The following is a 23,407-nucleotide window of genomic DNA, read 5'->3' as shown; positions in this document are numbered from 1 at the left end:
ATTTACTAAAACAGCTTCATCATATTATCAGGGATGGCCAAACTCTGGCTCATAGAAGTTGGTCTTGGGCAGTTTAAATGCATCTCCTGAAAAAGAAAAGTAGCTAAACAAAAACAGTTTTTTTCCCTCTGTTCTTTTATTATTTTATTTTTTTTTAATTTTCTTCAGGTCTTGTTTATTATTTGTTCTAAGGAGACCTCTAATAACAAATTACTATTGAACTGGGGAACTGTGAAAAGATCACAGCCTCTGGGTTATGCGCACATCAACAGTGGAAGCATGGATCTGGTTGCAGTGAAAGTACTAGTTCCTCAGTGGAGGTACAGTCCCTCTAAAAGGTCTCAAATGGCATTGGGCACATACATGGCAAATGGTTGTGTGTCGAGCCCAATTCTTTTAGTTAATTTTTTCAAAGAGTACATTAACAAAACTAGGGGAGACTTCAGCAGTGTTACTAGTGATACTTAGCTCCTTGTCAACTCAAACTAAGAGCTTAAAGGACTAATTAATGTTTATGGTGTGAGATTAAAATAGTGATTTGTATGAAAGGTAGTTGGATGAGACTCTTTCTAGATAAAACAAATATGATTTCTGTTGGACAGGAGAAATATGTGAAGAGAGACTATATATCCTTTATTGCAGTATGCTACTTTCCATGTGTGCAAAATATTTCACAACCTTGAGGTCTTTACAGGATTCAATACTACTGTGAAATTAAAGTGTCAGTGTTGGCGCACCTATGGCTATTTACACCTCTCTAATGAGAACCTTGTAAGAAATACTACTGCTTTTGTTATGTCTCAGCTAACCTCGTGTAACACTTTCTTCTTCAGGATATCTCTGAAATTAATCTAGAAGTTGCTGTCAAAAGCACAGTTGTGTACTTTTGGACGCTGGCACATAAATAATGTAAAACTTATGCTCAACCCTCTACAATGAGTTCCAGCTCACTTTGAATACAATTCAAAATGCTGATGTTAATCTTTAAAAACCTAATGGTCTAGATCAGTGGTGCACAACCTTTTGCCCCATGGGCCTGATGAGTGGCCCTTGGAACCAGCCCTGCTGCCCCCTCCCTACTTGCCAGGATTAGGTCCCAGGTGCTCCCTCTCTCCCCCCTGTACACTAGGATTGGGCCCTGGGGCCCCAACACAAAAAGTGGGCCCTGGGGCCTGAGACAACTCCTGTCTAGTCCTGCGTACTGGGACTGGGTGCTGGATCCAGTGTGCTAGGTCCAGGGATCCTGATGGGTGCAAACATTTGACAGCAGGAGTGGTGGTATCACCCCCTCCACCTTCAAATTCTGGACCCATGGGGAACCCAGTGGATGGGATGACATGGTGCTATGGGCTGGATCTGGCCTGTGGGCCAGAGGTTGAGAAACCCTAGTTTAGATGATGTTTGCTGATGAACTGTTTCTGCCCAGGTATTTGGATCACAATGATCAGTCTTTTACCCTATACAGCACTGTGATAGTTCAAATTCTGTGGTATGTTCTTACCGTCCTGGTATTTGGCTAATATATGTTTTGGCAAATGAGGCCGCTCTGGCTTGGAGAGCTTTGATAGTTATTTTGTTTAGTATTTACTGGGGCCAGGACAATAAATACTGGAATGTGGACAGCATCGAGAGGGTCCAGAGGAGGGCCACTCACATAATCAGGAGGCAGCAGGGCAGGCCCTATGAGGAGAGACTAAGGGACCTGAACCTGTTCAGCCTTCACAAGAGAAGGCTGAAAGGGGATCTAGTGGCAGTCTATAAACTTATCAGGAGGGACCAGAGGGGAATGGGTGAGACCCTGTTCCTTCAAGCGCCTCCCGGGGTAACAAGGAATAACGGCCACAAGCTGACTGAGTGTAGGTTCAGGCTAGACATCAGGAGGCACTACTTCACAGTCAGGGTAGCCAGGATCTGGAACCAGCTACCAAGGGAAGTGGTGCTGGCTCCTACCTTAGGGGTCTTTAAAAGGAGGCTTGACCTAGCTGGGGTCATATGAGCTTAACTTAGTGGGGGTCATATGAGCCTAGTATTCATTCCTGCCCATGGCAGGGGGTCGCACTTGATGATCTGCTCAGGTCCCCTCCAACCCTACATCTATGAATCTATGAATAAATGTGTTTTTACTATTTATATACCAGCACTTAAGATACTATGGTTTAAATGCTAGAGAAAAAAAATCAAATACTAAAAACAGGTTATTCAAAGATTCTAAGCACAACTATTCAAAGAGTAAATCAGACAGCATTACCTGGTGCAGCATCTTTCGATAGCAGGGAATTTTTCTGGCCATGGTGACGGGTATTTGAACTCTGTATCTCTGTCAAGACAGTACATTAGGCACCCGCTGTGTGTATTTCTTTGCCTCTCCTCTTCCATTAGGCATTTGTTGCAAGATTCCATGGCTTGTAGCAATCGTTTCTAAATTAAAGATTTCATTTGTTCAAAATAATTAAATATGAAATTGTACATAGGCAAGAGCGAAAGTAAAACAAAAACATTCTTGATTGTCCTACCCACTCTTCTTAAAATTGCACTTTACTATTTAAGGTAAGAATTTTTATGCCTTCTTACTTTAGACATTTATCTCCAAGGCAGGTGGATAACTGCACTGCTTGGCTATTGTAACCAGTAGGTAAGTGCTGCCCTGCTTTCTTTCCTGCCTCCCCGGTCCAAAATAAAACAAAATGATTAAATGGAATCTTTCCTAGATACAGGCATTCGAAACAAATTTGCCATAATATAAAAAGTATTTCATCTTCTCCCAATTACATTCATGCAAAAATACCTCAATTTCTTCTGGATCGGCTGTTGGCAATGTTTTTTTTAGCAGACAGATGGAATTAACTAGCTCAGGCCTGAGGCAAGCTGGAGCTAAGACCTAGCTGCCACTGCCACTTCTCTCAACCACTGCATGGGTAAAGCCCCCACAAAAGCCCCTAGCTCCACAGGCTGCATCCACTGGCTCCATAGGCCACAGGTTTCCAACTCTTGTCCTAGATAACTAACATTACCAGTTCTGTCAGTTTCATAGCATGTAAACGACTGCAAAAGCAACAGCATCATACCTGCCTGGGAGTCTTTTGCATAATATCTCCTCCCTCACACCCATGAGAAGTTGTAACCACTGAGAGCCACATTAAGAACTGTGTAAAATGCCATTGGGCTGATGAGTCCACCTGAGTAGCTCCCAGTGCAGGATCTGAGATTTTATGACCTGAACTCTGCCTCTTCCTCATTTTTTCCTCTGAATATTATGCTTAATTTTAATTTAATGTAGCCTGAGTCTACATTGTCTATTGCTATACATTCAAAGAGAAAGTGATAATTTTAGACCCTTTTTTCTCATCCTTAACAGAAACAATTTGAACCAAACTAAAACTAGAAGCGTTTCCCTTTAAAGGCTTTCATCCATAAATACTGTTCTCATCTAGAGATTTTTATGCATGTGTAACTTTCGTCCAAACTGCTTCTCTGATATATTGTAATAAGACTAAATTAAAGATATTTCTGGGAAAAATGTTATACTTGAACTAGGGAAAGCCAATTTTGCAAGTTTAATTTATAATTCCTCTTGGCTAGAGTTAATGGTGCTTCTGGAAACTAACAACAGTTTCTTGTCTTTTGTATTTTACTCTTTAATCTTAACTTCAAATTTCCAGGCAACAAATATAATATTTTGTAATGTTCTAATCACATATGAATATAAATATAGCTATTTAAAATCTTATCTGTAACTGAGAATCAAAAGACTTATCTGGATGATTTGTTTGCCAAATGTTTCACATAATCTATTGTCAAAGTACTCACTTCCTCAATAAATGGAATCAGCACCACAGCTTCCCATTCTTGCTGTTTTCCATTTAAGTCTGTTTTAAAATCTGGTGGATAGTATTCTATGATTGGAGAGTCTTCACTGGTCATCAAGTGCTGGGAAATGAGAAAAAAAGTGACAGAAGAGTATGGTAAAGTTGTAATTTCACAGACAATTTAAGATTCAACCTAGGATGATGTAATATCTGAACCACAGTGTTAGATCAAATTAAACGTTGTATGGAAATTAAATAACTTATTCGTTTATTATTTGTATTACAATAATTAGTACATGTTTACTCTCCAAAAGTCGTATCACTTGAATTAAAATTTCAGGGTCAGTCTGACAACAGGCATAGAAGAGACAGAAAAAAAGTTCCTTCTTTTAAAATAGGCACATAGTAAAGTGAAAATCAGCTTCATATGCCACAAATGTATAAAGTCTACCTGGTAGCATTTAGGTAGCAGATCTTTACTAGCTGCTGGAAGTACTGCAAGAAGTTGTTCAAACGGCATGAAAGGTTTTCCTAACTCAAACTGGATTTTGAGTTTACTGATGTTGCGAATATCTGATAGGTAAGGTGCATAATGATAAGGATAATACCTATGGAAGAAAAAAAAACAGTTATTTGAGTTTATTTCAATGCCACAACATGCACAATACAGAACACTACTTTGAGTGCTAGAGGGGTGCACTGATATATTGGTTCGATATTGTATCGGCACCAATATAAAGAAAACTAACTGTATTGGAAATCGGCTGTTTTTTGCCTAATGTGGTTAATAATTTGTCTGATAAATGCCCTGTGCATGCACACAGCTGGAGCGCAGCACGTAGCCGGTGAGGAGCAAAGCCCAGCCGCTCGGATAGCTGTGTCCAGCTGGTAAGTCTGTTGTGATGGAAGGGGAAGGGGGAGGGAAGGGACATGGAAGGTGGGGCAGATCGAGGCCTCTGTAGTCAGGGAGGAAGTGGGGCAGGCAGGCGCTGCCCAGCCGGGGCAAGGCATGGGACAGAGCCACAGCTCGTCTGGGACACGCGGGGAGGGGGGCTAGTGGCTCCCACCACTGCATGCACACCAGGAGGGCATGGTGGGGCGTGTGCCCTTGGATCTGCATGAGGGGCAGGGCAGGCTGCTGCTGTGGGCTGGGACTGGGGGCTGCACAAGGCTTTTCCAGGGCCTGTGCTCGGGACAGGCAGCAGCACTGGGAGAGGGGATTAGGAGGCTACAGTGAATTTTGGGGTGGCTGCAGCCCCCCTCCCTTGTAGTCTCTTCCAAGCACCACCACTGCCCTGGCCCAGCCCCAGCCCCAGCCAGGATGAGCTTGGCATAACCGTGGCCCCAGCCCACAGCAGCAACCCTCCTTGTGCAGATCCAGGGGCACATGCCCCCCCATGCCCTCACAAGGTGCTCGCAGCAGTGGGAGCCGCCCCCACTTCCTGCGCCCCCTGGATGAGCCGCAGCTCCATCTGGCAGCACACCCTGCCCAGGCAGGACCTGCCCCAGCCCTGACCCCTCCGTCAATGCAGGGGCCTAAATCAGCCCCCACCATGTCCCTTCCCCCGCCCCTCCCATCACACCAGACTTACCAGCCAGACACTGCTCTTCAAGCTGCTGGGTGGCGTATCCAAAATCAGAACGGTATTGGCTGACATGCCTTCTTAAAAATCTGCTATCGGTATTGGCCCAAAAAATCTCTATTAGTACACCCCTATTTAGTGCTGCGACATACAGTACAGAACCAAACAAAAACTATATTAAGTAATGACAATATATAGCAAAGTTCAAACAGTCTCAACATAACAACATCCACTCTCTTACCAGCTCCATGACTGAACCCCATGGTAGTAATAATGCAAAATCCACTGTATTGCCTGAACGTAACATTCAGCCTGATCAGCCAGAAAGTCACTTAAAACAGAAAGAAAAATTAGGCATTAAGCTTTTTTCTTCCATGGTACTTTTCACCTATGTTTACTGTTTACCAGCACACTAAGATTCAAGATACAATTTCTTGGAAAAACCGTGCACCACACAGTCCACTTGGGCCACTCTCAGAATTTGGATCATAGGGAAGTAGGGCTGGAAGGGACTTCATATGGGCATTTAGACCAGCCCCTTGCTCAAGGCAGGATTGCCCCTCACTAAACCATCCCAGCCAAGCGTCTGTTCAACCTACTCCTGAAAACTTCCAAGGACAGGGATTCAATAAGTTCTTTAGGTAGCCTGTTTCAGTGATCAACCACCCTCATAGTAAGACATTCCCTCCTAATCTCCAACACAAAGTTCCTCTGCTGCAGCTTGAGACCACTGCTTTTAGTTCTGTCCTCTATGGCCACAGAGAAAAGCACACCTCCATCTTCTCTATAATGACCCTTCAGATATTTGAAAACTGCTCTCAAATCCTGCCTCAGCCTTCTCTTCTCCAGACTAAATAACCCTACTTCTTTCAGTCTTTCCTTATAAGTCTTGCTTCCTAAACCTCTAATCATTTTTGTGGTTCTTCTTCCCTAGACTTCTTCTAATCTGTCCACATCCTTACTGAAGTACGGGGCCCACAACTGGACACAGTACTGCAGGTGAGGCCTCATCAATAATCAATAGAGCTGAAGAATCACTTCCCTTGATTTTCAAGTGATGCTCTTGTTAATACAAACTAGTATGCTGCTGGCTTTTTTTTCCAACAAGAGCACACTGTTGGGTAATGTTCAGTTTCTGGTCCACTGTAACCCCCTGCCCAGTCCTTCTCTAAGTAGTATCAAAAGATCTTCCTTCTTGTACAGGAGGACTTATCACAACACGCTTCTTTCTCCTTACATCAGTCAGAAGCACCACCGCTAGTTATAACACTAAGGGATCCCTCCCTAGAGCATGGCCAAGTGCATTACCTTTGTTTTCTATACACTTACTCTGAAACTATGTCGACACCCATTTTAGTCATATAGTAAGTTCTCTTGTATTGCCTAAACTCAGTCTCGAACAGGTCATCATCTTCTGGTTCATCTTCTAATACTTCTGAAACTAAGCCAAGAAAGAGTTGGACTAACATTAAATCATTGTATCAAAACAAGAAGATTCCAGCCCATTAAGGCTAAATAAACACAGACAGTTAGGGGGAGGTTAAATTTGCTGCCTGATTCAAAAATCAGGCTGCCAATATCAGGTAAGTCAGGATGGTGGATTACTGGGGAGGGTTGGGGGTCCAGCAGGCAGGAGGAGATAGAGGGGGGGCAGGCACATCCTGTGAAGGGTGTGGGGGGCAGGGGGAACATGACACACACATGACAGGCACCACTAACAGGTGAAGTGGGACCCCCTCCATAAACCTACGCTCCTATCTCTCCCCACACTGGGACTTGTCTGCTCAGCTCTTACAGCGGTAAACGCTGACAAAAGCAGCTGCACCCAGAATGGTTTGTGGGATGGAGGCTGAGAGGGCTGGCTGATGAAGGGGGTGGGGGGAAGAAGAGGAAGGGTAATAACCAGACCAGCACAGGGGTGGGGGGAGAAAAGAGCAGCCCTAGAGCTGGGGGCCAGGGCCTGAGGAAAGTTGACAGAAGTTCCATGTATTGGTTTGACATAAATTGAATAGGTCTGATACTACATAGATCCAGGTTTATCTTAAACTGGGTTCTGCAATTTTTAGACTGGTTTGTGTGCACGAAACTTCTGTACAGTTACAGGTTTAAACTGGTTGCTGATCACCGAGATTGGGTCTGTAAGTGTAAGGTCAGCACCAGACAAGCCAAGTTTAAATCGGGTGGCCATTTTTAACCTGATTTAACTTCCCCAAACATCTGTACTTAGGCTAAGTGCTGATATTGGTACTGCAACTACATTAATGAATTATACAGCTGAAGAGAAACCTTTTTTTCCTGTAGAGAAGAAACATTAAACTATGTACCAATGAGTCCCAAAATGTACTAGTTTGTGTGTCTGCATATGGTGCTACAATTTAAAGGATGAGCAATCTGCTGCTTACAAGAGCAGAGCAAAACAGGATAAATGCTGTTAGAATATTGTGCAAGGACCTGCTATTTTGTATACCTTAAATTTGCACACAAATATGGCAAAGCCTTAGTAAAAATGTCTATGATTCCTAATTCATTGTTTTATAACAAGTCCCAATACATCTTGCATTAGAAGTAAAAATGTATCCTACATAGGTGCTTTGGATAGATTTTAAAAAGCAACACCTACAAACAAATACTGAGCCCATTAATTTGTCCAAACTCACTAAATATAAGTTACAATGCAAAAAATTAATTATACTTTTAACTTGCATTTAATTCACCTGCTTACCAATTCACATAGTTCTTCCAAATATTTGTACAGATCAGCAGAGTTGTGCTGTGAGGCAACGCTATGTGCTGTTGCCAGGCTTGTTTACTTTCAAGAGGCTTAGGCTTAAGCTGCGAAAATCCGGCCAAGGCAGAAAGGCCCCAGAAGGCTCTGCCTGAGTGAACATAGCATGAACCTTCGCAGATGCAACAGCCTGGCCAGCAAAGCAAAAAGCAAGCCATTCATGTGTTTAATTAGGCACAATCAAACAGAACACACAGCCTAAAAAGAAACACTATAAGGAAGAATCATAAATGAAATAATCCAAATACTAGATATTGTAGCTTCATCTTACAATAACTGCTGTAACCAAATGTATTGAATTTTACACTTTACTATAAAAGATGTATTTTTGTTAAAATACTTAAATAAGTTGTAAAAAAAAAAGCATCCTTGTCAAACCATAAAGTAAAATGAAGAGGTAACAGACCAATGTTAACAGCATTCCACAAAGGAAAGGGAAAGGAAATAAGGAATCTCCTTGCTTTCCCAAGGATGCAAGTCTCAAATAATAGACACCTTTCAAGTCTGCAAAATCGAGTTAAATCTGGTTCTGAAAGTTTCAGTTAAACAGAAACAAAAACAAAACAAACAAAAACAAAAAAAAATCAATCAGAGATCATTTATTAGAATATCGGGACCAGCCAGTCTATAAATACTGGGCAAAGGAAGGAGGGAAATTTGGGCTTCTACTTTTGGACTTCTCCAAGGCTCAGCAAACCAACTCAAGTCCCCAGGAGAACAGAGAAGCCTGGCCAGTGGACCTGTTTTCCACCCTGAATCTGAGGCTATGTAAGCACTGTCTTCACTGAATTAAATAAATCTTTGCTAATGCATACCCTAATAAAGCTTTTCAGTTGTAACTGGAGTTGGTCTCACTGTATCAATCTTACTCTCAGCCACAGTTAAAATTAAGTGCAACACTGCTGTATGCATATAGAAGACTTCTTTACACTTACTTTTACAAGTACCTGTGATGATGTCCTCAGTTTTTTCTAAAGCAGCCAAACATATGGAGTTTTCCTGAGCCTATTAAAATTACAAATCTGTACTTGAGATAAAGAAATATGAACACATATATTGCCATATAAGTCAATATTTTACATGCAATGTCAAACAGCTAAAATTAAGATCCTGAAGTAAACCCAAGTGTTAAATCTTAAAACAATCTCAAGATTTGCATTTCTTTCTCTATAACTACTTGGCACAACCCCCCTCCTCCCCTTCCAAACTTATAAACACATGGGTACTTAAAAAAAGAACTACTGGGGAAAAAAAGACTTTTAGAAATCATTTAATTAAATATGTCTGAAAAAATGGTAATCCACCATTAAATTTTATGTATTTCATAAGGGCATTTTTCTAATGTTCAGCAACATTTTTTAACAGAGTTCAAAAACTGAAGTGAAAGTGGAGGGACAGAAGCAACTCTCTTTGTGGGGTCATAGAACCATCATCACTCTGTGTTCTATTTTTTTTTCCATTTATGGTACTCATCCTAGTTGTCAGTGTCATGAACCCTACTCTTGTCTGGCCATTTGTGTCGTGTCCTACATGTTTTTTTGAGTCTGTTTTACTGATATGGCATGTGTAATCTCTACAGATAGGAATCGTCAAACTGGGTCATCCTTATTGTTCTTTCATTTATATGCATTGCAGTGTTTGATATACATGTAGTTTTGATATACTTTTATATTATAGCCAAAACTGTTTTAGAAGAGTAGTGATTAACCTTAAGTATTCTTCGCCTATGCACTCTTTGAAGTGGGTAATCACTGAGAATTAACATATGACATGAGATGTTTACTCAGCTTCCTTGTTGATATATCTATGCACTGTCAAACATCTATCCAACAGATGCATCTTCTGGTGGTCACCTAATAATTTATGTTCCATAGTACCTGATGGGAAGACACCCCCAGCAATCCCTCAACTATTGTTTTTCTGTCATTTCTGATTCCAGGAAAACTCAAAAATAAAAACTAAGTTCAAATATTAAAACAACTATACAAATGCTATAACTATACACTTTAATGAGTCAAGGACAGTTTTTCTACATTAAAACCACCAACCTTCTGTTTCTTTTGCTTACTGTTTCTTGCTTCTTCTGCTGCAACTCCAGCTGCCTCATTGAGATATTTATTGCCTACTTTGCTTTCAAACCATTTTAGGTCTACAAAGACTTCACTGAAGTGCTCACGATCAAACTGTGTACAGAGATTAAAGTAAACTTCAAAGACTTATTTTAAAGGCAGTGGCTATCATATTTCTGAATACAAGAAACTTATGGAATAGAAAATACAAACCAGTTTTATCATCTTTAAGAGTTACAGATAACTCCATATGTAATCTAATGCATCTGTTGATTCAAGAACTATGGACAGTCCAACAGTTTAACACACAACCTCTTCTTACAGACAGACAGATCATTCATACCAGAAACCTACTATTTTTTTTTTAATTTTAGCAAGTTTTAAGAAAATTAGATGATATTCTAATCAAATTATCCAGGCTACTACAAATGGATATAAAATTATGGCATACCATTGTTCTCAGGCAAGGTACTAACACACAAATGTATATATAAGCTCTACAGTTCATTCTTGTTTCAATACCAGAAGGTAGAAGTAGTAGCTGACAGTGTTTTTTTCCAGTTAAGGTTCACCAGCAGATTTTGGCTTTTGTAACCTCTGAGATGGATTACTACAAGATACTATAATGAAGTTGCCCATGAAAAGCCACTGGGATAGAATCAGGTGCAGACTGTCCCCATGACAACCTAACACTTAAATGCTTTCTACACTGAATCACGATTTGGTTTTAGCTGCAATACAAAGTACTGGATACAATCTAAAGTCAATTACTTAAATTTCTGATTCTTCCCCCTAAATCTGTTAGGACAATAAGATTAGATAGCAATTGACTGGATCTTGAGACAAAATTACAACTGGAATTACAAATCTCATTACCTACTCCATCTCATATTTCCTCAGAGCTACATTACGATAGATTTTAGGCACAGTATATGGTGTGCTTAGTGTGGAAGACTTTAGGGACATTTTATATAAGAACTGAGGAACAGATAATCAGCGGGCATAAATTGTTACAGGAAAGATTCTCAGTTTGTGTCAAATGTCAGAGCTCCACAACAATCTTTTACATGCCAGGAAAGCAGTTCCACGTATGAATTCAGTGGAGCTTTTGTTCACAAAATAAGAACCCTGAATATCTGTGAAAACTAGAGATGCACTGATAGAGAATTATTGGGCCAATACTGATGGCCTATTTTTAATGAGCCATATTGGCTGATACCAATCCTATTCCGACATGCAGCCGGCCACCCTGAAGAGCAGTGTCTGGCTGGGCAGTCCGTTGTGGGGGAAGGGGCAGATCAAGACCCTCACGGTAAAGGAGGGAGTGAGGCTGGGGCAGGGACAGGCACTGCACAGCTGGAGTGGAGCACGGGATGGAGCCACGAGCGCTCGTTCAGGGGCACAGGGAGGGGGTGACACCTCCCACTGCTGCATGCACCCTGGGAGGGCACGGGCCCCTGGATCTGCTCGTGGGGCGAGGGTGGGCTGTCACTGTGGACTAGGGCCAGAGTGGTGCCGAGTTCGTCCCAGCAGGGGGCTGGGCCAGGGTTGTGCTCAAGGTGGGTGGCAGCGGTGCTGGAAGGGGGCTACAGGGGGGACTGCAGCCACCCCAACATTTGCTGTAGCCCCACTCCAGACCCCTGCTCCCAGCGCTGCCAATGCCCACCTGGAGCGCAGCCTGGCCCAGCCCCCTACCAGGAAGAGCCCGGCACTGACCCAGCCCCAGCCCACAGAGGCAGCCCACCCTGCCCTGTGTGCAGATCCAGGGGTACACCCCCCTCATGTCCTCCCAGGGTGTACACAGTGGCAGAAGCCGCTCTTGCCCCCCCGGACGAGCCGCTTGCGGATCCATCCTGTGCTCTGCCCTGGCTGTGCAGCGCCTGCCCCTGCCCCTGCCCCAGCCCCACTCCCTCCCTCACTGCTGAGGCTTCGATTTATCCCCCATGCCCTTTCCCTCACAACAGACTTACCAGCAGGAACCAGCTTCTCTCCATGCTGCTGGGCTGCACTCCTGGCCTCCTGCATGCTGTGCTGCAGCTGCGTGCATACACAGGGCATTTAATCGGTGGCATTATCCACCATATTAGCCAAAAAAAGGGCAATTTTCCTTAGATCTGTGCCGATCCGATATGGGACTGATGTACCGGTACACCTCTAGTGAAAACTGTATTCTAACTGGGGTTTTTTTTCCAACTGTAATGTCCCCAGACGGTATGGTGATTGGCAACTCTATAATGTACAGATAGTACAAATAAAATATTACTTACATCTGACAATTTTGTAAGATATTTCTGAAAGCGTTTTAAGTTTAAATGTCCATTTTCATTGATGTAACCTATTGGGATAAAAATCAAATATTCATTTAATGTTCTAAACTCACTTAAAGTCTCGGAAAAATCTTCCATGTCCCCCACTAGTCCACCCAGTTTTCTCCACTCACCATCCTGAGAATTCTGTTATACCTTTTCTATCTCTGTAATAGCTAGAAAACATTAGACCTCAAATAATTCACCCAACACAGTTAGGATACAGTACCTTCCATGTAAATTTCATATATTTACTTGCACTTTATTAATCCTATATGCTGAATAAGATACAGCTTATGGAGAGGATTCATCCAGGGAGAGCCCCCTGATAAAATAAAATGTAGCTCTCACCTTATATCTTATTATTACAAGATTACCCATCAGTAATAAAACTGATTTATGGCAAAGCATTTTGGGGCAAGTGAGAAGTGTTGTTGGCTCCAAATTTTTCAGTAAGGAAGTAAAAAGAAACATCCATGTTATGCCCCTTCCTTTCACTTACCTAGATGTTAATTATTAATGCCAGACCTGTAAAAGCAAAGCCTAATTCTTTGTAAAAGTGCTAAAATCTAAGTCACGAGCTAAAAAAGAAATCGACGAAGACCACACTTCAGCAAAGACTAAGAAACACTACTATAACACTGGCAGGAAGAGAGAGGCAACACTTCAGTTTAACCTTGCCTTCTATTTGTTTTCCAAAACCATAAGCATTTATCCAAGTACTTTCCTAAACTACTTACCATCAAGTTCTGGCAAAATAGCCATATAAGTTCTATAAAGCAGAGGCAGTGCATCGTGATTAATATGTAAATGAGGTAGATGAGGGATAAAGTCATTGCCTACAAGAAATCCCATTAGAATCCAATCATCTATTATCCTTTCAATGTTAAATTCAAAGGAAATCTTGTCCTGAGGAAGATGATAGGAAAGTGAAAAGATAAAAAGACTTTATGATCAAGCCTGCATACAAATGTTTGCTATATCTTTTGCTTATAGCTCCATTAATGCTTACTTTGACTGGTGAAAACTCATAGTCAATATATTCCCTCATTAATGACAAGTGTAGTAAGTGAAACGTAGTTTCTTCTGGTGCACATGCTCTGTAAGTGAGTCAAAACAGGAAGTTAACTATCTATAAACACTTGATGTGTGTATATTTAGTAATGTTTCACATTTGTTTAAAAATAAACACTCATCTGTTGCTGAAGAAGTGAAGTCTTAACTATTTGTTAGACATGATATCTATCTTTAGTTGTTTACAAAGAATGTTTTTAATATCCAGTTTCCCCTAATCAGTTACTATGAAAGTGTTCCAAGCACAGTTTAAGAGCAAGTCAATGCAGCAGTTAAAACTGTGACTGCAGCTTGTATAGATATACCTTTAAAATAGATAAATAGTGCCCCGGTAGACAGCAGTACAACTACAACAACACAAGATAGATTAGATAGATTAGATAGATATTTATTAAGTATGTAGTCAAAAAACTGTTGTGATAACTTTTCAATAGGAATATACTCTACTGCAAGTGTGTCAAACTCAACCCACCCCTCTGGCCAGACTGTATCCAGACTGCAGGGTGCAAGGAGTGGGGCAAGCAGCACTGTCAGCACAGATGTCACTCAGCCCTCTGCCACCAATGGCCATCCCCAATGGGACTCTGGAGCTCTGAATTCTATGGCAGTCACCATCAGCTATTTGCTTTGTCCCCAAATTCCCAGGCCCACTAGGAGCCCAAGGGCCAGAGACAATGGCTCTGTGGGCCAGATCTAGCCCCTGGGGCCCTGTTTGACACCCCTGCTTTACTGGTTTAAGCACAGATACTATAACTGGTAATTCATTGACCTCTCTGTGGATTTGGCCAAGTCAGTATAATTTCTCTCTCAACCTCTTTCAAATTGAATGTGGATGGTAATTATTTATGTAGGTTATAGAGCTGTTAAGATTAACTAGCTAATATTAGTGAAAGGCTATAACTTGTATTAATTGAGATTTTCAAATGAAACCCAACATGATGGTAAGAGTGACAAACTAAGCACTATGTTCCACCTAAATTCTAATGTTAAAGGGAACTGAAGGGGGTTGAATGATGCTTAGGGCCTCATCCTGTCCATTTACACTGGATACACTTAATTCTGTAGTTAACAACTGAGAATTCTTCTAGGTACCAGCAAATTCATTTAGGGTACCTTCTGGCCTTCATTTTGACACTTACCTCAGAAGTTGAACTCCCAAGGTCAAAGAACTACCTTAGCCAAAAGATTGCTGGGGCAGATTTTAATTGCAGCTTTCAATTAAAATGTTAATGTTTGACTTGTTTCATCTAAAAATACTTGTGCATATTTAGGATGGAAAGCAACTGGATATTTTAACAGAAGCCTTAAACAATAGTTAATTAGAAAGTCTTCTAAATCATGAGTAATTATTTCCAGATTTTTCAGCAGGGCAAGCAGAGAAAACAGTCTCTGGAAAAGCAAAGAACTTGTCAAGGTAAGCCATTTTTTATCTTAAGGAACACAGTACCATTAAAACTTCTGAGCCTGAAATTTCATTTTACCTAATCCAGAAAAGAACTGAGTAAATCTCTTAATAATTGGGTCCAAAGCCATCAGAAAGTTTCTTGCATTTGTTAATTATTTAAACATGGACAAGAGAACCTTTCTTTTTTTCAGTGTTAAGTTTATACGCTTAAAACAATACTCTTATAGTTTAATATACCAACAACATAAACTAATCATGTTAGGTCTGTCCCATCCAAGAGAAAAATGTTCAAAGGTGTAACAAAACTATGACACTGCAGTAAAATATATGTTGTCTGCCCACCTAGAAGACAGAAGCACATCAGCAATAACTACGTATGAATCTAGGTGCTTATAATCGCTCTTATTATCATATTATCCAACAACTTCCCTGTATGTAAAAGGATGTTTTCTCATTTTTTCCTTATTTCCACAAAGGACACTTACAGCTCATTTAACTTGGAACACTGGCCAAAGTAATTCAGAATAAGATATACCACAATTTCTATTCCACAACGGTTTCCTATGTGAACATTTTTTTCCTGGAACAAGTGCCGATTATAAAATTGCGGATGATAATAAATTAAGAATAAAAGGTGTCCAAGCAGGGAGCCGTTTTGGAACATATATTGGGGAGCATTTTATTTTGCTATAATTATTCTGGACAGTTTCTTCATATAGGCTCCAGACAGCTCATTGTGCTGCTACTGTTTTCCATAAAACAAACAAACAACTCTTAGGGTTTGCCTACGTGGGGAAGCTGACCAGAATAGCTGTTACAGACCCAGATATGTCATAAGAATTATTCCAAGATAGCACCCTGTGTGGATTCCCTTATTCTTGGATAAAAGTGGTTATATCCCAAATAACTAAGCTATGAATTGGAGTTTGGATTGGGAATCTACACAGGGTGCTATCTTGGAATAATTCTTGTGGCATATCTGGATCTGTAAATTATTCTGGTCAGCTTCCCCATGTAGGTAAACCCTAAGAGTTGTTTATGTCTGTTTAAATGAGTAAACTGAGGAAAATACGAATGCAATTATGGAAAACAGTAGCAGCCTAATGAACTGGCTGGCTTTTGGCATAGAGAGATATACAACGTGGTATAATACAGGTTTCAAGATCTTCAGACAGTTGAGACAATGTTGGTTTCCACATATAGCATGCATCAACTTATTTACTGATTCAACCCCCATTTTATAAAAAATGAAAAAAAAGTGAGAATAACTAAACAGGCAGTAGTTGTAAGGACATATTCTAAGCAAACCCGATCTTTTAGATTTCTTTTCAGCCTTTGAAATGGAGAAAGGTTTTAAAATGCCATTTACCTCTGAGATTTTTTGCCACCAAACCTGACCTCTTCTCTTAAGAGAGAGAAATGTGCCTCATGACTTGTTAATCCAAGCATAATCTGTTGAAACAAGATATTAGGTTAAAAAAAAAATGCTACTATTCAAGATGTGACTGTTGCCTGGAAGTGTCCATTCTCTGTTGTTCCTTTTCATTGTGAATTTTTCATTTGACATAAAAACAAAGTTATTAATTTATTTAATAATGTTTGATAGTTATTTGTATCCACAAAACATGAAATAGACGCCCAAATTACTGGCATAATAACATTTTGTTATTCTAAATATATTATTTTAATTACACATACCAAGTCAGCATCTAAGCCATAAAGACAGTGTCTCGTGTTTGGATCATGATCAGGCTTTGCTTTCTCTGATCTGATAAATTCCATAATTTTATGTTCTCCTTCACCTGGAGTCTAAATGCAAAGACCAAACAAATCAGTAAACACTAATCTGCAAAATATAGACTTATTTTTAAAAATCATTAATCTAAGCAAAATAACCTCATGGCCTGATAAGTAGATAGTTACGCCTTGCCAGGATTTGTCTGTGGAAATCTTCATATTTACAAAATACTTCAGATGTTCGTGCAACCTCGCCATGAAATCAGTGCCTAGTAACAAAAATCTAAAAGTTAACTTTCCAACATTTTAACATTCAGATCTCCAATTACAATTAATGCCTATGGTGGGGAAGTTATGAATAGGATACCAAAAAATTCTTTTTGAGTGAAGAAGAGTATTGATTTCTGAAAAATTTTCAAGAGGGTTTTTAAATAATAATTTTGTGTGGAACTTAAAAATGCCCAAGTGATTTAGGAATATAAATCCAATTGAAAGACATCTAGATTTATGTTCCTAACATACTTGAGGCTTTCATAACTCTCACCCGTTAATTTCAACTGAAGCCAAAATAACATGAAGGATAAAATATATCAGGTATACAAAATGAATGAAGGAAACAATTGCTGATTATAGGCACCTATCAAAGCACTTTACCTTAAAGTACTAAGCAAGTTCTCTTACCTGGTGTAATGCAGTTGGAGTCAAATCTGGCTTCTGATGGGAGAGTTTCTCCTTTATCTAAAGCCTTTTTAATTTTGTCCTCTGCCTCTTTTGCTGACCTAAATAAATACATTGTATTTTTATTTAAATGTTTCCATGTATTTTGCTTTAAAACATCTCAGCGTTTTTTCCTAACCTTTTCCTCCCCTCTTTATTCCCCCCACTCCTGAGCATTTTCTCTCATTCCTTGATCCAACCTGTGTGTCTCAGTCTCCCCAACTGTCCCAGCAATTGGTTGTCGGTTCCTCTTAACAGTCTCCAAATGGCCTCTAAGTATTAAACACTAAGATTTTAACTGTATTTATCGTATGCAGTTTGGATGCATACTATATAGTAAAGATAGTTAACTAGTAACATTTAGCCAATGTTACTAGGGATTATAGCCTTTAGCCCCCAATCCTCTGCCTTTTTTCTCCCTCTACACTGGCTGTTACATGCTCCAACACAAAGTCATTTCAAGCAAGGAGCACAAAAATACTTGCAGATGTTCACAAAATATTCTAATGTGCTAAACATAAACCCCCCTCAATACTAATTTTAAAGATTGATCCTAAAATGGTACTTACCATTATTTATTTAAAAATTAATGTTAATATATAAAGAAGGATATCTTAAAACTACATATTTTACACCTATTTCAACTTGAAGAACAAAAAACGAAACCATGACAAATATTTTGACAAGAAAAGAATAAAATGATTTTACCTAAAACGTCTCCCACGCTGCTGGTTCATTTTTGCTCTTGGAGCCACTCCATCAACTGCCATAAAGAAAACCTTTCTTGGCTTAATAATACGAAATAATACTTCCAAGTAGTGAAAAATATCAGCAAAGATCTTATCATCTGAAATTCTGAAGTGAACATCATCATCATTAGGGTGTGAACACTGATGGATGATACCATTCATGTCCAGGTACAAGTTGTCAAATTCTGGAATCTAAGAACAAGAAGTCTTATTTAGTATTGTTATACTGAAAGACAGATTGTGGCCATTAGGCACAGACCTAATGAAACTGATGGGGTTCTAGCATCCCTGATTCATAATAAATGGAACAATGAAATGCCCTTTTATTGGGTAAAAATGGAAGCCCACGGTATAGGCCAAAATGGCAGAGCCTAAACATGGACTGAGCAATCAGGGAAAAGAGTTTACTGGGGAATATTAAAAAAAAATGGCTGAGACATTGACTGACTGCAGGTTTGTGTATTTTGTGCCAGAATGAAGAACCAACTAGAAAAATTAGCAGATAGCAATGAAGCCATGAAGGGTGCAACTCAGACAGAGCTGAGACTGAGCTCTTTGGGGACTAGGACTTGCTGGAAAATGAAGATTTGAACATCCTGAGGAAGAAAACTACCTGGCATTTGTTCCTATCCTGTTCAGAGAAACAGAATGGTTTAACTCCTTGTGAATAAAGAAAGACTGCACCAAAGAAATACTTGACTCCTACAAACAAATCACCAAGGCCCTGATGACTGGCTAACTGTTCAGACCAAGTAACGTTAATACCATTGTATTTTGTTCAAAAGACAGCATACATACTCAAGAACAGTTTGTAAGACAATCTATACCCATTCTCTGCATAATCCTGCTTGATCTACTAGTATTCCTTTTTAAAAAAAAATCCTCCTGTAGTAGTGTAGTTCCTGAACTGTTGTTCCTCCCACGTTGTTGAAATAATTTCTAAAGGTACTTAGGTTTGTATCTATAATGCATAATTTCAGATATGGGAAGCATGGAAGAGAGAAAGAAATAGATTCAGGACTGGGATTTAATAAATCTAGTATTTTGTTGTATATGTTGTTGTTCGGTATAATAAAATACTGCTGATGCACATGGCACCCTGTAACTATTTTTGCATTCCTCTTGTAATAGTATTTAGCCTTTTCAATAAAGTATGCCATCTCATGGCATGTGAATAAATAGCATGCCCAAACCATCTCTCATTCACACATACACCAAGTTTTCAATATCAAGAGGATGGTGTGTTGCTATAAGAGGACTCAACAGCAATCTACTTTCCCCATTCAGATGGAAGGCAAGCAAATGACATTTTTTTTACACATGAAGAGTCATGTTATAGTAGTGTTTCAAATTATGCACATTTTACCTAAAAGACCCCCTTTCTCCTCTATTTTTTCCTGTGACAAGAAGCAGAACCAAGAACAATTTGTAACCCACAAGCAATCTGTAACTCCCAAAAATGTTTCTTGTTTAGTATTTGATTATTTTGACAAGCATTTTACATTATTTTAATATTTTTATTCTAATAGAATTCTTACATATGAATTGTGAAAAATAGTTATTATACACAGGACTAATGAGCTTTCCAAGTTCAAGAATTATTTAATGAAAAAATTCAAGATTTTTAAAAATAAAAAATAATGTTTTTTAACCTAGTACCAACAGTTCCTCACTTTCACACAGAATAGGTTAGTTAATGCCTTTTAACAGCACACTTTTAAGGTCCTGTTGAAGCTAGACTCTAAAAAGTATGCTTTAGCATGTTTTACTTAGTACACTCTAACACTGTTCTAGAAGTCTAGCACAGAGACAAGAAAGTATGCATTTTCAACACTTTTAGGTCCAATGTAAGTTTTAGATCAGTGATTCTCAACCACTGTGCCATGAGATCCTTTTAAAGGTATCATAAGGTGCCGTGCAATACTAGATATGCACACACCTATACACAATTTACAAAATAAACCTAGACATTTCAAACAGGAGTCTATAGTGTCGAAACCATTCTGACCTGTTGTGGTCTTTTTGAGTTCTTTGCAACAAGAGAACTCTGCTGTTATTTTCTGTAGACAAGAAACATGTGAAAACTATCAGGTGGCATTTTCTAAGGGGAGGATCTCAAGTCAAAAAAAGCTGAGACCACTGATCTAGATCTCAACTGACACTTTCTCTAACAACATGCATTTCACCTTCCTGTTTCAAAGCACTTACAGTATAGTCCAGCACACAAAAAAGACTAATTATAGACAAGCTGTAGTTCTGCTACAGTCAAGGTTGAGCAGTGTTTTCTGTTTAAAAGCAAGTATTCTAAATAACATGAGAATCTACTATGCACAGGGTTAAAGGTACAGAAGGTACAGCATTAAAGGCACAAATTTGGAGTCATTTGAGCAAAAGATTAAGATAGAGTCTACCTAAACAAACAGCACTTTGGTTCTTATCCCATTCCATGCAAATCCATGGCTAAAAATGTCTCCCATCATCACCGAACTACGGCTTGCATTTACTTTAACTGAAGCCAGTTGCCCTCTGCTTCAGAGAAGCAGCACTGAAATTAGTCTAGCCCTAAATGTCAGCTTGTGCTAACTACAGAGCTAAATAGACTGAACACAAGCAAAAGTAGCTTTATATTAATGGACAGAGTTTTCTGACAGTCTGATTCACAGTGATCAGTGAATCCATGCACTGATGAATTCCACACTATTGGCAGCCTCTGCATATGTTCGAAGTTTTGCCCCACTATCAAAACTCTTACAATAAACAATATTTTGAAGTGCTCTAAAATCCACATGCAAATAGAGGGAAGATGAAAGGACAGCAAAATCATATCTCCTGGCATGATCAACAGAAAAACAAGGTACTGAGTCATGTGTTCAAGGGAGTTCCAATACACAGCCTTATGACATAAGCTGTTTCATAACCTTTTGTTTGGTGCAGAGTAAAGGAATGGAGAATAATGGCAAACTGAAGGGTTACTTAAGGCAAATTCAAGCAGTGCAGGGGGGCATGTGTAGGTTGGATCTGGAGGTACAGTGAAGGAAAGGGGAACACAGGAAGGGAAAAAAGATAAGGAGAAAGCGGGGACAGGTAGGTGGAGAACAGTGTGAGAACTAAGGATTTCTCCTCCTCCTGTGTGACAATCAGGATCACAGCAAGCCGCCTCATCTCTCTGCCTCTCTTCCCCCTTACATGAGTGGGGATAATTGCCACCTCTGGTGGAAATGGGAACACAAACTGAGGAAAGGAACAGTTTACACAGCTCAGAGTTATTGCTGCAATTGTACTAAATCTCAATACAGGCATGTGAACAGTTGAAACAAAGTAGAGTTGGGAAGCTCCAACTTAAAAAACTGCAAATTGTTTTTAGAACTGTGTCATGTTTGGTCCTACTCTGACAGAGGCAAAAGAACCACTGCAAATCTGACATGGTTTCAAATGTCACAATTTAGACTTTGTATCCAGCTAGCTCATCTGCCCAACTGCCTTCCTGCGCTTCACTTCATTCTCTCATAACAGGCAACACCAACTCCATTTTTGGTCCCAGGTATGCGAGACCCTGCAGGAGCAGCCTCAGCAGCGAGAGCTGCTCTTGCTCCCTAAGGTACAGACCAGGGGTCAGGAAAGGGCAGACAGTGGAAGAGAGTGGCACAGCAGGGTTAGGTCCTGCTATCACTGCCCTTAAGTGGCACCAGTTAGATCAATGAGTCTCACCTTCTTTAAGCCCAAGGGCCCCCCCCACCATACCTTTTAAAAATTTAGATCTGTCTCGGTGATTTTCAACTAGGGCGCTGCAAAATTCAGAAAAGTTATGGAAGGGTAACTTGAAGCCAAAAAAGGTTGAGAACTACTGGTATAAAGATTATTTTTTAGCATTACATCTCAGCACAGGTACAATCTCCTCTGGCAGGGGAGGGTATAAGAGTAAAGTGTGCCACCAATTTTAATCCAGAAAAAAAGTGTGCCCCAGGTATCAAAAGTTTGAGAACACTGGCCTGTGGATGCCTTCTGAGACAATTCCTTCCCACTCAATACCCTGGAGGCCACTGCCATGAGCCTGCTGAAAATGTCTATGACAAAAAGACACCTTTGTCCACTTCTGTGGAAATAATCCATAAAATCACTACTGAAATGAGGTATCCTTGATCCTTCATATTATGTGTGTACCTCCTGTTATAGTACTGCAACAGCTTTGCTAAATTGCTCCAACTAACCTCTTCATCACTCCTTATAGCCACACCTAATACAATGAAGGCACTGAAAGCACATGGATATAAACAGTGGGATTCAAAACTCTGGCCCATGATCTAAAAGGATATACCATTATTTTTAAGACTACTTATTGTGATATTCCCCATTCCTAAACAATTCCCAGTGACCCTTACCAGTTCCAGGACGCAGAATGAAGGTTATATTGTACTTTCTTGTTTTCATGGATATAAATTTAGCCACTTTCCAGATACAGGAAGGGCAATAGGCATAACTGTGCTAGGTGAAGGCTTTGGGCATTCAATAAAAACCTTTGCTGCTCCTTGCTGAATCAAGTTTTGCTCGTGTAGGACTTCCTTTGCCATTTAGAAAATAACGGCCACAACATTTTATGCTATGTCAGGATAGTTCTTAAAATAGAATTTTTTTTAAAACAGTTATCTACTTGTATTTCTACTTGTGGAAAAAAACATCTAACATTAATAAAAATATTTTAAGATATCCTTTCAAGTAAAGGACTCGGACTAAGCTGAGTAATCATTTTGAGAAGCATATTTCTTTCTTTCTGCACTGGCTTGCTAAATAAAGTATGTGAGAAACTATTTTGAGAATTACATATTCAATAGGGAGGAGCTTAATTACTAAAATGTATTGAACCATAGCAAATAGCCTTGTGTATAAACTTGCACTGTTTTAGTTAACTCAGTAGAAACTGAATTAGTAGTCCAGTAGTCCTCTCTAAGTACTAATTTCAATTTCATTTAAATTTGTAACAAATCAATAACTTAAGCCAAACTAAAATAAGACCAGGTCTACACTTAAAAGTTCTCTCAACACAGGTAGGTCATTTAGGGCTTTTTTAAAATTATTTTTATTTATTTATTTATTTTTTTACAAAACTATGTCCTCAGAAGCTCAAGTGTATATGGAGTTTTACTGACGAAAGTGCTTTTGTTGGCATAGTTTTGTGTTG

At 39.7% G+C, this 23,407-nt stretch overlaps 1 protein-coding gene across 1 annotated transcript in view; it reads right to left on the bottom strand.

The window, feature by feature from the left end:
• Positions 1-22,529, bottom strand: part of XRN1 (5'-3' exoribonuclease 1) — a 54,474-nt gene extending 31,945 nt beyond the window's left edge. The window contains exons 1-16 of the mRNA XM_025208444.1: positions 22,440-22,529; positions 18,191-18,423; positions 17,447-17,544; positions 16,925-17,034; positions 16,727-16,837; positions 16,398-16,480; positions 13,562-13,649; positions 13,290-13,458; positions 12,511-12,578; positions 10,223-10,357; positions 9,110-9,179; positions 6,719-6,830; positions 5,631-5,720; positions 4,258-4,414; positions 3,808-3,927; positions 2,249-2,418 (exon numbers count right to left, since the gene is read on the bottom strand). Coding sequence (XP_025064229.1) covers positions 2,249-2,418; positions 3,808-3,927; positions 4,258-4,414; positions 5,631-5,720; positions 6,719-6,830; positions 9,110-9,179; positions 10,223-10,357; positions 12,511-12,578; positions 13,290-13,458; positions 13,562-13,649; positions 16,398-16,480; positions 16,727-16,837; positions 16,925-17,034; positions 17,447-17,544; positions 18,191-18,423; positions 22,440-22,529 — 1,904 coding nt within the window. The remainder of the gene's footprint in view (positions 1-2,248; positions 2,419-3,807; positions 3,928-4,257; positions 4,415-5,630; positions 5,721-6,718; positions 6,831-9,109; positions 9,180-10,222; positions 10,358-12,510; positions 12,579-13,289; positions 13,459-13,561; positions 13,650-16,397; positions 16,481-16,726; positions 16,838-16,924; positions 17,035-17,446; positions 17,545-18,190; positions 18,424-22,439) is intronic.
• Positions 22,530-23,407: the final 878 nt, after the last annotated feature.

The sequence above is a fragment of the Alligator sinensis genome, unplaced genomic scaffold (assembly GCF_000455745.1).
Source record: "Alligator sinensis unplaced genomic scaffold, ASM45574v1 scaffold846_1, whole genome shotgun sequence".
NCBI classification, from domain to species: Eukaryota; Metazoa; Chordata; order Crocodylia; family Alligatoridae; genus Alligator; species Alligator sinensis.
Note: the sequence above shows the minus strand (reverse complement) of the source record. Positions and strands in the feature narration are given on the sequence as shown.